This window comes from Leuciscus leuciscus (assembly GCF_965113295.1).
Source record: "Leuciscus leuciscus genome assembly, chromosome: 13".
NCBI lineage: Eukaryota > Metazoa > Chordata > Actinopteri > Cypriniformes > Leuciscidae > Leuciscus > Leuciscus leuciscus.
Window position 1 is genome coordinate 33,729,340 of NC_138737.1, and position 12,707 is coordinate 33,742,046.

The window sequence follows — 12,707 nt, forward strand, 5'->3', positions numbered from 1 at the left end:
TTTATAATTTGTTGTTTTGTTTTTGGATTTGTTATTTTGTTTTCGTAATTGTGATTTGTTTTGCACTTCTCGGCCACGGGAGAGTTTTTGTGAATGGCAGTGAAGCGAGGTAACTGATTCTGGTAGTAGGCTTTTACTGTCTATGGTAGTAGGTCACGTGATAATGACAACATGGCGAATGTAGTACGTCCAGATTACATTCATACTACACACTCGAATACTATGTAGAATTTACTTTTTAGTGGTCATGAAGTAATTATTGATTTTGATATTGATATTTGAACCATAATGTCTCATTTACTTGCCAAAAATGTCAAGCACATGGCAAATAGATTTTTAATTTTATTGGCTGAAGGGGATGTCATATGATATTAGTATAATTAATTTTTTTTGGGTGTTGAACATTATTATTGTATTTTAAATGCAATTTTCTTTGCGTCATTTATAAATGACAATGTCCCATACAGGGTTAAAATCATTTTCTCAGCAGACTAACATTTGATATAAAACGGACCCAATTACTGCCTCAAAATTACACATCTCCTTGCACGATATTAGGTGTCTCGCGCTTTAAGAAATAGTGGGGACATTCTTTTTTGGAATGTTTTATTCAATACGTTTAATGGGCTATTCAAATCAAATAAATAGGTATTTAAACTAAATTAAAAATAATAATTCTATAATAGCGTAACCTGACATACACACGTTAAATTAAGGCAAAAGTTTGATGGCCCGCATAGCATCATAGACTGTGTGTATGCACAGCACAAGTAACGTAAATAAAGCGCACGTGAAGTGGGCGGGAAAAAATAGATTCAGTGTTGATGAACGTTGAGCGGCAAAAGGTAGGCCTACAGTTACTAGAAGTAGAATTATTTATTTTTAAAAGAATAAAGCTCATTTTACGGGATACTGAGGTGAAACCGCTGCTAAAGACGGCACAAATCCAGGTTTATTGAATTGGTTAGCCGTACACAAGATGGTGTCTCAAAAACTAGCGAGCTCTCTACCTAGGTAACGTTAATATTCTCGGGTGTCATTGGCGCGTCCCGAAAGCACAATGTTTGGTGCCTATCTAGTCAGCATTTTGGAAGACAATTCAAACATCTGAACGGTGCCTGTATTAAGGCTGTCTAGGTCGGCAGCTTACTATATGTTTTTAGACAAACTCAGAGCCTAATAAATGAACAAATCTAGCATTAGGCCTTTGTACTTTGACAAACTGTGGGAATTTCTTATGTTACTGTTTGATGAATGACTACATGTAAAGTTATATATATATATATTTGGCATAAACGCAAATAAGCTCAATAAGTTTCAACTCACGGTCTCCCATGACGACGTGTATTTTCTCAGACACGGCACACATCACGATGTTTTATTCCCAACTCTTCGTCTCTAAACGAGGCACACTAGCCAAGATCTGGCTTGCAGCCCACTGGGAGAAGAAAATAACCAAAGCACATGTGTTTGAATGTGACCTGGAGGCCACCATCAAGGAAATCCTATCCCCCCAGGCAAGATTCACCTAGCTAATCCAAATATTGACACTTAACCAGCTAACTAATAAAGCTAGAATTAAGTGTAAAGCTAAACTAGAAAAAGTAAAATAAGAATCTTGTGTGTGTGTGATCTAACTCTGTGATTCATTACCAGATTAAAATTGGTCTGCGAACGTCAGGTCACCTTCTTTTAGGAGTCGTCCGGATATACTCGAAGAAGACCAGATACCTTCTCACAGACTGCAGTGATGCGTTGGTCAAAATTAAAGTGGCTTTCCGGCCAGGTAAATGCAGCCTGTTGGATCTGTGAATGAGTAAACACTGCACTGGATGAGCACTGCAACTCTAATGATATTTCATTTTTGTCCATAGGACAGACAGACCTGCCCAGTGATGCGATGGAGGCCACCTTAAAAACTATCACTCTACCGGAAGACTTCACTGACTTTGAAACTCAGCTTCCTGATCTCAAGTATTGTGTTTATCTACAGCACTCGATCACAGCTCTTCAGACACATTTATTCTGATGTACTAGTGTTTTTATGACCTATTTGGCATTCTGTGTCTCACCCAGGACCATTGATGTGGTAGACCACTTCTCTTTGAATCAATGCCGCACTGAAGATATTACTCTCAAAGAGAACTTTGGGAACCACTTTCTCAACATTGAGGGAATAGGTATCAACTCTGAATTATCAATTAAACAAAGTAGATTTTACATAGTTCATGCAAAACCATTCATGTCTCTGTATTTATTCAGAAGGGGAGGAAATCCAGTCTTATCAAGGATTGTTTGATCAGAGTTTCAGTGTCCATGGCGACTGCTTTGGTGACGAGGAAATGGCTGTTGACCTCATCGGTGAGTTCATCACACTTAATATTCATGCTTTACATGCCAATGAAATGTCAGTAGATTAAAGAGTTTTTTTTGTTTTTAAAGGTAACACGAAATCAGAAATTACTTTTTTTTTGTAATGCAGCATGTTTTTCAAATGAATTTTTTCGTACACAATATACTGTATAAGACAAGAGTTACCATTAATGTAATAGAGATTACTGCAATGATAGCAAATAATTAAATGTTGGAAAAAAAATTGGGATTTATTGAAATGCCTTTTTATTACATAAAAAAAAGGGGGTTTTAAGTATGGTTTAAAGGTGAATTGTATAATTTATTCACCACCAGAAGTGACTTTTGAGAAGGGGCTATTTTTATACTATTGACTACTGACTATTTTAATTTTTAAACATGTTTGGGAAACGTGACTATCTCATCATATTACCCTGGAAATCCAGAGTTCTCGCGAGAGCACAAGTTGAATTTGCTCAGCGAGTTTACTCTGGCGTCGAGTAATGATGCTCATTAAATATGCCCTTGTATCCGAGCTGCACCAATCACATCGGGTTATCTGATATAGGCGGGCCAGAGGCGAGCTAAACAGAAGACGACAGCGCTGTGACGTCGAAGTCATTAGTAAACATTGCAAGATGGCTATGGATGAACACCAGTTGTTTGAAACGGCTTTGGCCGCTACAATGAACGAGTTAGACGTGGCTTTTTATCTAAAAGAGGAACAGAAGACGGCGCTCGAATCGTTCCTTTGCAAGAAGGGCGTTTTTGCTGTTTTGCCGACCGGATACGGCAAGAGTCTAATCTACCAGTTAGCTCCGCTGGTAGCTAAGCGTATGGGGTTTGTTGTGATTGGTCGTAGTGTTATCCAATTGCGTGCAGTGAGATTTTCAAACGCATGCTTGGTGCCGCCCCTCGAGCTGGCCGAGTTTCATTAGTCAATGCCAGACCATTAATCTTTCAGATTTAGGTCTGGATTTCCAGGCTAATCTTATATGGCTCAGTGTGGGCATTATGTGTTGAGCATGGATTCGAGTCCCTTGCGTTTTTGTGCATTTGGGTACATTTGATTTTGTACAAACACATTTGCCTAATTTTTGTCTTTATTAAAAACCTTAATATAGCCTCATCACCATCCCACTTCTCTGAGTTCAATATTTGTTTCCTTCTCTTTGTTTGTGGACTGTCAAGATTTTATAGCAAGTAATACTGAGGATGCTCTGATGCCGGATTTGTGTGAGGACACTCTTGAATTACCAGCTACACCTCCTCCAACTGCTGTCAGTGCAGGTAATGATGCTACTTTTTGTTTTAAGTATTTGCATTATATTATATTATATGTTACCCTTTGAAAGAGATGAGCCAGCAGCCATGTTGTTGTTCATGGCTTATCTTAAAGGGTTACTTCACCGTTTTTTCATATTAAACTATGTTATTCCCTTAACTAAGACGAGTTGATACATACCTCTCTCGTCTCAGTGAGTGCACTAAATCGCTGTCTTGCGGCGAAACTTTGTTAGCACTTAGCTTAGTCCAGTTCATTCAATATGGGCCAAGCAGAGAAGCTACCAAACATCTCCACGTTTTCCCTATTTAAATACAGTTACTCGCGTAGTGTAACTCGACCTAGGACGGTGACACAAAACAAAACGTTGCGCTTTTCTAAGCGTGTAAAATGGATAACTATATTGTATGGCGGAATACCATAGCAAGTGCTTGGAAGCACTTCGACTTCGGCGCAGTAATATCTTCACTAGAGGGAGCGGGGGCCGGTGAGAGGATTTTTCACGAGTGAAGATATTACTGCGCCGAAGTCGAAGTGCTTCCAAGCACTTGCTATGGTATTCCGCCATACAATATAGTTATCCATTTAAAACGAAATGTAATAACTAACACATTTAGGTGTATAGTATGTGCTTTACTTGTTTCAAGGGCCCCTATTATGCTATTTCTAATGTTGTTTTGGAGTCTCCTACAACAGGTTTACATGCTTCAAAGGTCAAAAAAAGGTTTCATTTTCTCATACATTTATTTCCGTGGTACTTTTCTAATTAATTGCGGTGAACACGTGGAAACTGTATCAATAACAGTGCATACATTAGCCGAGCTCTAACTTGAATGACTGATGTTACATAAACGTTGGTAAAACAAATCTTGCTCCATGCTTAACATGAAAGATCATTTTCAAAAATCCATAATAGGGGCACTTTAATAGCTGACCTGATTATAATATAATATCTGATTGGTTATTTGGGTGTACAGTAACAATTTTAACATTGATCAATCGAGCAATTTTCCTTCTGTTCCTACATGAACATTTACCACTGTGTCATTCTCTTAAAGAGCCGGAGTCTGTGAAACCAGGACTTTCCTGTTTAAAGGGTAGGAGCAGTCCAGCCTTGACTGAGACCACTTTCTTGGTAAATGCAGAGGAAGGTTTCACTCTTGCACCTGTTGCTGTCACACGTGAGTGTTAACTCCTCTGGAGAATATTATGAGCAGTAGTATTTACCTTTGCTTCAAATTGGTTGACCTTGTTCACTTTTGAACTGTTAAAGTAAAAGTTCACCCAAAATTCTGTCATCATTTACTCAACCTCATGTCCTTACTAATCTATATGACTTGCTTTCTTTTGTGGAACATAAAGGAAGATATTTTGTGTCCATGCAATGGAAGTCAATGGTCACCAAAACTGTTTGGTTACCAACATTATTTAGAAATATATTTTTTTGTGTTCTGCAGAAGACTGAAAGTCACACAGGTTTGAAATGGCACAGGAGTGAGTAAATGATTTTCATTTTTGGGTGAAAAATCCCTTTATGGTTGGGGTTTTAACTGGTCTCATCTAGCCACTTGAGGGTGCTGTTGACAACCAAGAATAGAAATATTCATTGTAAGTTTTGTAGGCCAGATCATGGCAATGAATCAGCTGCTGCAGTGTGTACACATGTAGATTTCCTATGTTCAAGGAATATCACGATGACCTGCTATGTTTGCCAAAAGGTGTAGTATGCAACCAGACAGAGTAATATAAACCACAGTTTTGCATAATATTAGAAATTTGTGATGGCAACTAAAAACCCCTCACTGCATTAAGCATGTAACTTAGTGAGTTTTAAATGTTTCCACTGGCTAATTTTAGCATTATATAATACATACTGCTCAATAATGAGTACGCTAGTATTCCATTCTGAATCTAGGCATGGTCACAAATTTGCTAATAATTGTAATTCACATCAGACTAATGGAAAGTTCAAACATGTGTTCAGCATCTCCAACAAGGAAAAGAATGACGAGGAAGAGGAAGCTGGTCATTGACCGGTCAAAGGAACTAACTGACGATGCCATCAGAGTTCAACTGGCTGACTCCTCTGACCTTTTAACCCCGTTGGAGATAGCCCCGCCCACTCGACAGCTCATGGAGTGGAGGGAGAATGGAGGGGTGAAGCAGCTCTTCTCGAGTTTTTGCCTTCCAATCTTACACCCTGACTTAAAGCAGGTATTGCACACCCATTCAGAAATGGCAGCAAAGCTCAGCTGAAGTGCACAGCTGTCATTATACTCTCAGTGTAGCATTAAGGCAGTGCATCATAGGAAAGCTTCCTCTCCCTCTATTTCCTCTAGCTGTTCCCTTGTGACACATCACCTAGGAGACAGGGCTTGAAGGGAGGAGCGAGACAGCAGGCTGACCCCGAGGAGATGAGAGAGCAAACTAGAGAGGGTAGGAAATCGCATTGCTTCAGACAGAAACAGAGTTGATGAGTTTGACTTAGTTTGCCAATAAATAATTAAATAATAATTTACTCACCCTCATGTCGTTCCAAAGCATGACTTTCTTTCTTCTGTGAAACATAAAAGAAGATATTTTGAAGAATGTTCACAGTTTTTGTGACCATCTACTTCCATTGACTAGACAAGAAAGAAAAAAGAAAAACACTTAAGTAAGTCTTACAGGTTTGGAATGACATGAAGGTGGGTAAATGATCACACAATTTTCATTTTTGGGCAAACTATCCCTTTAACAGCTGCTGTGTCATGGTAGCAGAAAGTCTCTTAGTGAAATTGACTTGAATATTGAAATTTATTTTATTCCAAGTCTTCAGAAGTCATATGACTGCATATGACTGCCTTCTCAAAGCCTTTCTTGTAGGTTGCGAGCACACAGGGAGAGCAAGATATTCAGGGAATAATGACTTGTATTGTAAGTCTGCACATTGTGCAAAATGTTGTTGTGCTCCATGGAAGAAAGTAAGTTTAGAATGGCATGAAGGTGAAATCTCAGCTAATCCTTATTACTGTGTGTATACCTGTAGCGGTCTGGGACAACACTGCTGAGCCGGTGCCGGAAGACTGGAGTTTGCTGCAAGAGTCTGTTGGACAGGATCAAGCAGATAATGCAAACACTACTGTAGAAACTTCTGTCATTCATCCAGAACCTCGTCCTTCCTGGAACACCACCAGTGTAAGAACTACACTTGCACTGACTTCAAGAAGTCAAAATTCAAGAAGTCACAGACCCTGTTTATTTTTTTTATTCAAGTTCTTGGTCTTATTTTGAATGATTCATTAATGCAAGTTCATAATCTTTCATCATAATAGAGCTCCACCTCTGAAAACAACTTTTGACCATCTTTCACCCTTTTGTTCACAGGAACTGAGTAGGATGGAGGTGTCGTATCCAGAGCCTGTCTCTGAGATCTCCATGTTTGGTCATTCATCTGTAGAGACGAGGGAAACCCCACTGGTGACACGGACACAGGTGGTGCTAAACACTCAACCACACCCAAAACACAGTTTGTCTCTTCTACACGGCCACGTGTACTGATTATTAACTTTTTCCCGAATTTTTTGTCATTTATGTCACAATCCACCCCCCCCCCCCCCCCCCCATCCCCCCATTATAATCATTCAACATTACTGTATAAATGAAAGCTGTCCATTTTAACATTTATTAGGCTTTAAAAAAATTACATCTTCTAAATTAGGTTAACTTAAAACAATTTTCACATAAACCCATTATAATACATGTCACATATACCTGTGCCCTTTAAATATATCAGGACACTATTATAGTCATAACATGCAAGCATTTCCATTTTTGTAAGTCTATCCTCCCGGCGAGCGATTAAAATTTTACTTTGGTTGTTGTTGTTCAAATGTTGTAACTTCACATATTTCATAGAACGTATGTAGGAATGCCCATAAAAAATATATATATATATATATTTTAAAGAAAATAATACTTTTATTCAGCAAGGATGCATTAAATCAAACATGACAGTAAAGACTTTTATAATGTTTCTAAAGATTTCTATTTCAAATACATGCTGTTCTTTTGAACTTTCTATTTATCAAAGAATTCTGAAAAAAAGTGTGGTTTCCACAGAAATATTAAGCAGCACAACTGTTTTCAGCACTGATAATAACATTTCAAATGTTTCTTGAGCACCAAATCAGCATATTAGAAGGATTTCTGAAGGATCACGTGACACTGAAGACTAATATTTCGAAATATTACAGTTTTTACTGTATTTTTGATTAAATTAAAGCAGCCATCAGAGATTTTTTTCCCCCATGAAATGATGTTTATCTTGAATGTAATATAATTTTTTTTATATCATCAGTAATGTTATTGAAAAAACACATGAAAGGATAACACTTTTACAGTAGAGAGTTGCTGTGTGTGTGTGTGTGTGTGTGTGTGTGTGTGTGTGTGTGTGTGTGTGTGTGTGTGTGTGTGTGTGTGTGTGTGTGTGTGTGTGTGTGTGTGTGTGTGTGTGTGTGTGTGTGTGTGTGCCTGCAGAACTTTTGACCTCTTACTTTTTGTCTGCAGTCAGCTCTGAACAGCCAGGATGTGGAGGATAAGAGACTGACCAGTCGGGCACATGACCTCCTTCAGGCCCTCAAAGTAAGAAACAATCACAGGGTTCCAAAATGGAAAGCCAACATTTTTTGAGAATGTGCGAGTTAAAATTTTATGTGGTCGCATTTGTGCTAGTGCATGGTCATGTACTACTCGTGTGTGGCGTTCAATTCACGCATGCGCAACAGAACGCCGTTGTATCAGCAGCTGCTGCAGTCCCTAACTTATGTTCAAAATGAACGAGTACATCATGAATCCATTTTCCAAACCGTGTTTTTGACTTATCCTGAATCACTACGGTACGCCTATAATAAGTGTTTATATTCTGACTATTTTATCCCGGGGTCGGCTCGGCTGCGGAGTTGCCCAGTGCCTGCGTGACTCGCCATAGACATTAACGGAGAGAAGTAGCTCCGGCTACAATGTTCTTCCGCAAGACACTTGCAGTTTATTTATTAACGAACGTACACGTGACATTGCACACTGATGGTGAAACGCGCCAATTAGGAATTCAGGAATTAAGTCATATAAAAATTAAAAGGTCAATTACTGAATACTTTCAAAAAAACTAAGTGTGGAGGTCAAGGATGCTGGTGGAAAGGACGAGCCAATGAGCCAGCACACAGACACAACTGATGATGATCAGAGCACAGGTGCGGACAGGGAGGAACCGAGTGAGCAAAGGAAAAAGAAAAGGCACTGGCTTAGAGACTGTCCAGCAGCAATGGCTTAGAGACAGAACCCGTGGTTGCGATAGGAGGCTAATGCCATGCAGTGTTTGTACTGTAAACAGTGTGGCCCATCCATTGCAGGTCATTCCAAATTTGTTACGGGGTCTACGCAATTTAAGATTGAGTCTATTAAACTGCACAATGAAAGTGGTTTTCTTCCAAGGAAAGAGCTGGCCCCTCTGAATTCAATTGCAATGTGTTACTAAAGTTGACATTTTATAAAAAATCAAAAAATATAAAATTTTAAATGTTTTAATAAAATTTAAATTTGAACCATTTATTCGCAACCAAGGAGACAAAACAGGTGTGAAGACAGTAAAATTATAATCAAACATTAAAGAACATACATGAAGTAGTTTAGTTTTTCAATAGTTATATTATTATACAATAGTTATTCAATAGTCAATAGTTCTTTTGAGAGTTTTTTTTATTTGATAGTTAAAAGATTAAAACATTTAGCTAACATGAGGTCTTGTGTCACTGTCAGTCTTTTTACACCAGTGCAAAACTAGGGTATGCAGATTAAGACCCCTATTCATCAGCATGCATTGATTGTAGCAAATGTCATGTAGAATTTTTTTTTTTTAAATGCGACCAAATCATATGCCGGTGCGACCAACTGAGAAAGTTGGTAGCACCAGTGCAACCAGTGGAAAAGTTAGTCTGGAGCCCTGAATCAAAAGCTGTAGATGAGGATTTTGGAGTGAAGAATTAAGAGAATGAGAAATTAAATGTATGGGTGCTGATGAGAACAGTAGGCTTAAGGACATAAACTCAATCACACACACTGCCATTAATATGACACTCTGTTCACAGTAGAAACGCCAGGCCGCGTTGAAGCACTTCACTATATATGAAATATGTTCTGAATAGGATAATATGAAATATAATCTGTGTAGGACTGTGTAGTTTGTATTACTTAAAGATCTTGTGTGGTCCAAGAGACATGGTGATTAATTTCACAGTATGTTGTCTCAAGATGACACATCCACAGACCACTGTTCACTGACTGTCGGATGTATGTAACACACAAACATGGCAGGGTTTGTCTGAAAGCACTAGTTCCAGCAGCTTGTGGGAGTTGGGGTGAACCAGCCTGCCTATAGACCTTATGTAGCCCCGCCCCTTTTCAGCGCTGCGCTCGTTTGTCTTTTGACTTCCGGTCTGTATTTTCACAGCAATCTTGTGTATTTATGAATGAACGGCTCGTTTTAAATCTTCCCGGTCTACTGACATTTGTAAAGACATCTGCTTTCCAATCAACATTAAAATCCTCATGATAACTTTCGTTAACTTTACATTAAGTAAATCCACTTCATAAGCTAATTACTCCTGGACAGCAATGCCATAGAAATATACAGAGCGACCGCAAAAACGGAAGTTCAAAGACAATATTCTAAAGATGGTGGCGCCCGCGTTTCTCTGGCGCATAAGGTCTATAAAGTCGTTATATCAAGATACTTGGTTGATACAGTGACATCTGTGGTGGAAGAACAACCAATCACTGGATTTGTAGAATTGTATATTATGTTATGATTTGTTCCCTAAAAACATTTATATGTTTTTTTTTATATTTAAGTAGATGTTTTTTTATGGTTTTTTCTCTCTAAGTGGATGGTGGGAACTATATCAATGGTATGCTGCTTTAGTGCTCTCTTTTAGGATTGTACATTGAATATATTATAATAATATTTATTCAATCATAATTAATAATTTTTTGGACTTGAATATTTCTAGTGTATTGAATACCATTAGGTTTAAATCTCTGTATAAAAAGATTTAAGGAAAACTGGACACCTTTTGGGTTGTGCAAGTTAACATTTGATTATGGGGTTAGAATTGTTGCATTATTCCAAATAAATAGATTGATAGATAGAAATAGATAGATTTCACAAACAAATGTAAAGAGATTCACAAAAATTGATCAAATTCACAAATAAATAGATTAAGATCCGCAAATAAAGAGTTTCACAAAAATGATAAAATTCACAAATAAATAAAATGAGATTTGCAAATAATTTTTTTTTTTTTTACAAATGTGTTTTGTTACAAACACAACTCTGCCTGGCATTTATTTGTGATTCGCTTCTTGTGCATTTGTAAATCGCTGCACACATTTGTAAGTCCACGCATCTGTGGATTTTTAAACACTTCTAGCGTCGATGTGCAGACAAATCCACAAATAAGTGGACTCCACCCACCATTTACTCAAGCCAATCAGATAACGGCCACATTGAGCTGACCAATCGTAGCACGTTCTCGCTACAACCAATCACGGTAGGGCTTTACACATCAGCTCAATGTGACCGTTAATGCACAGAAAGCGGTTCACAAATAAATGTCAGGCAGAGTTGTGTTTGTGACATAAAACACATTTGTAAAAAAAATAAAAAATTATTTGCAAATCTCACTTTATTTATTTGTGAAACTCTTTACATTTATTTGTGGATCTTAATCTATTTATTTGGAATAATGCAACAATTCTAACCTTAACCTTCTTATATTTGATCATCGCTCTCCAAAAAAAAAATCTATAAAGATTCCTTTCAAAAAGGCTGACCCTTCTGAAAGTCACTATATAATTTGGATACTTGATAATGTATATATAGTGGATATATGCATGTTTTAGGTTTGAACTTGCACTAACTTCTCCTTTCTCTTCAGAAACAAGACTCTTCTCTCAATGCCGTGTACAGTCTTCATGCTTTATGTGAGAGCAGAAGTCGTTCATACGTGGCAGCCATGTTTTTCTGCTTGCTGGTGTTAAAGAAACAACAACTTCTCGACCTGCACCAGAGCGCCCCTTACAGTGACATCATCGCCACACCTGGGCCTCTCTTTCACTCCCCCTAGAACAGATAGCCATGAAGCAATGGAGGGGAAAACATGAGGCTTTAACTCGTTAAAGGGCTTTGTTTTTGTGTCATTCATGTTCTTGGATGGAAACAAATTTGATGAATTTCTGTTTTTTTAAAGATTTAAACAATATGTTATGAATCCATGTGCTAAAAACAATGAAATGCATCTGCATAGTGTTATACTGTTTGTAATATATAATATATTGTTCTCAGATCTATATGAGCTGGCTAAATCGTACTGTAAAGCAGCACAGTGAATTGTCTGCATCAAATGATCATTAATTTGATTGTTTCAGTTTAACCAATTTAATGATCTGAGTAAATTGACCAATATTTGTTCATTATTGAAAAGTGAGTTGCAATGGCTTGAAAGTCGAGCATGAATAGTTATTAGTCTTTTCTTCCTACAGTTTAATGTAGTAATAGTTATGTTTTAAAAACAATTCTGCTCTGTGTTGGTTATTTTTGATCTGTATTTTCTTTTCACCGAATCCTTATAAACCATTAGATGTGTAAATTAAATAAATATTGCAAAACTAAAAGGAAAAACGAAATCCTTTACTCTTACTCATGTTGTTACAAACTATGACATACTTTCACAAACACTAAAGGAGAAGTTTAGCAGAGAAAAATATCATCATATAAAAGTAGATACGACTCTAATCTTATCTGTCTCTGCAGCTCTCTGAGCATTACTGGATAGTAGTGTTCACTGCATGCACACTTAACCCTATAAAGCCTACTGTATCATATTTAATAAATGAATTTAAGGCCTCTAAATTATCAACATGATCAAAACTTTGCTGAAAATCTGTTGTACACAATCTACTGCATGCCTTCAAGTAAAAGGCTTTTACAATTATACTAACAACGTCCCACTTTAGGTCGTGGTTCATGTGTCTT

General features: G+C 37.6%; 1 protein-coding gene across 1 annotated transcript; it reads left to right on the forward strand.

Annotated features, from left to right (window-relative positions):
- Positions 1-1,221: 1,221 nt before the first annotated feature.
- rad21l1 (RAD21 cohesin complex component like 1) lies at positions 1,222-12,340 on the forward strand. The gene is made up of 13 exons (XM_082188957.1): positions 1,222-1,517; positions 1,657-1,786; positions 1,875-1,974; positions 2,077-2,180; positions 2,266-2,361; positions 3,544-3,642; positions 4,696-4,818; positions 5,622-5,851; positions 5,977-6,073; positions 6,666-6,814; positions 7,004-7,111; positions 8,186-8,260; positions 11,611-12,340. Exons 1-13 carry the CDS (start codon positions 1,335-1,337, stop codon positions 11,797-11,799), a joined length of 1,683 nt encoding a protein of 560 aa, XP_082045083.1. The 5' UTR covers positions 1,222-1,334; the 3' UTR covers positions 11,800-12,340.
- Positions 12,341-12,707: the final 367 nt, after the last annotated feature.

Bases quoted from the DNA above. Each gene is read 5' to 3' on its own strand.
- rad21l1 (XM_082188957.1), top strand. From the start codon at position 1,335: ATGACGACGTGTATTTTCTCAGACACGGCACACATCACGATGTTTTAT. The intron at 1,518-1,656 runs GCAAGATTCACC...ATTCATTACCAG, and splicing joins AGGAAATCCTATCCCCCCAG to ATTAAAATTGGTCTGCGAAC. The intron at 2,362-3,543 runs GTGAGTTCATCA...TGGACTGTCAAG, and splicing joins AATGGCTGTTGACCTCATCG to ATTTTATAGCAAGTAATACT.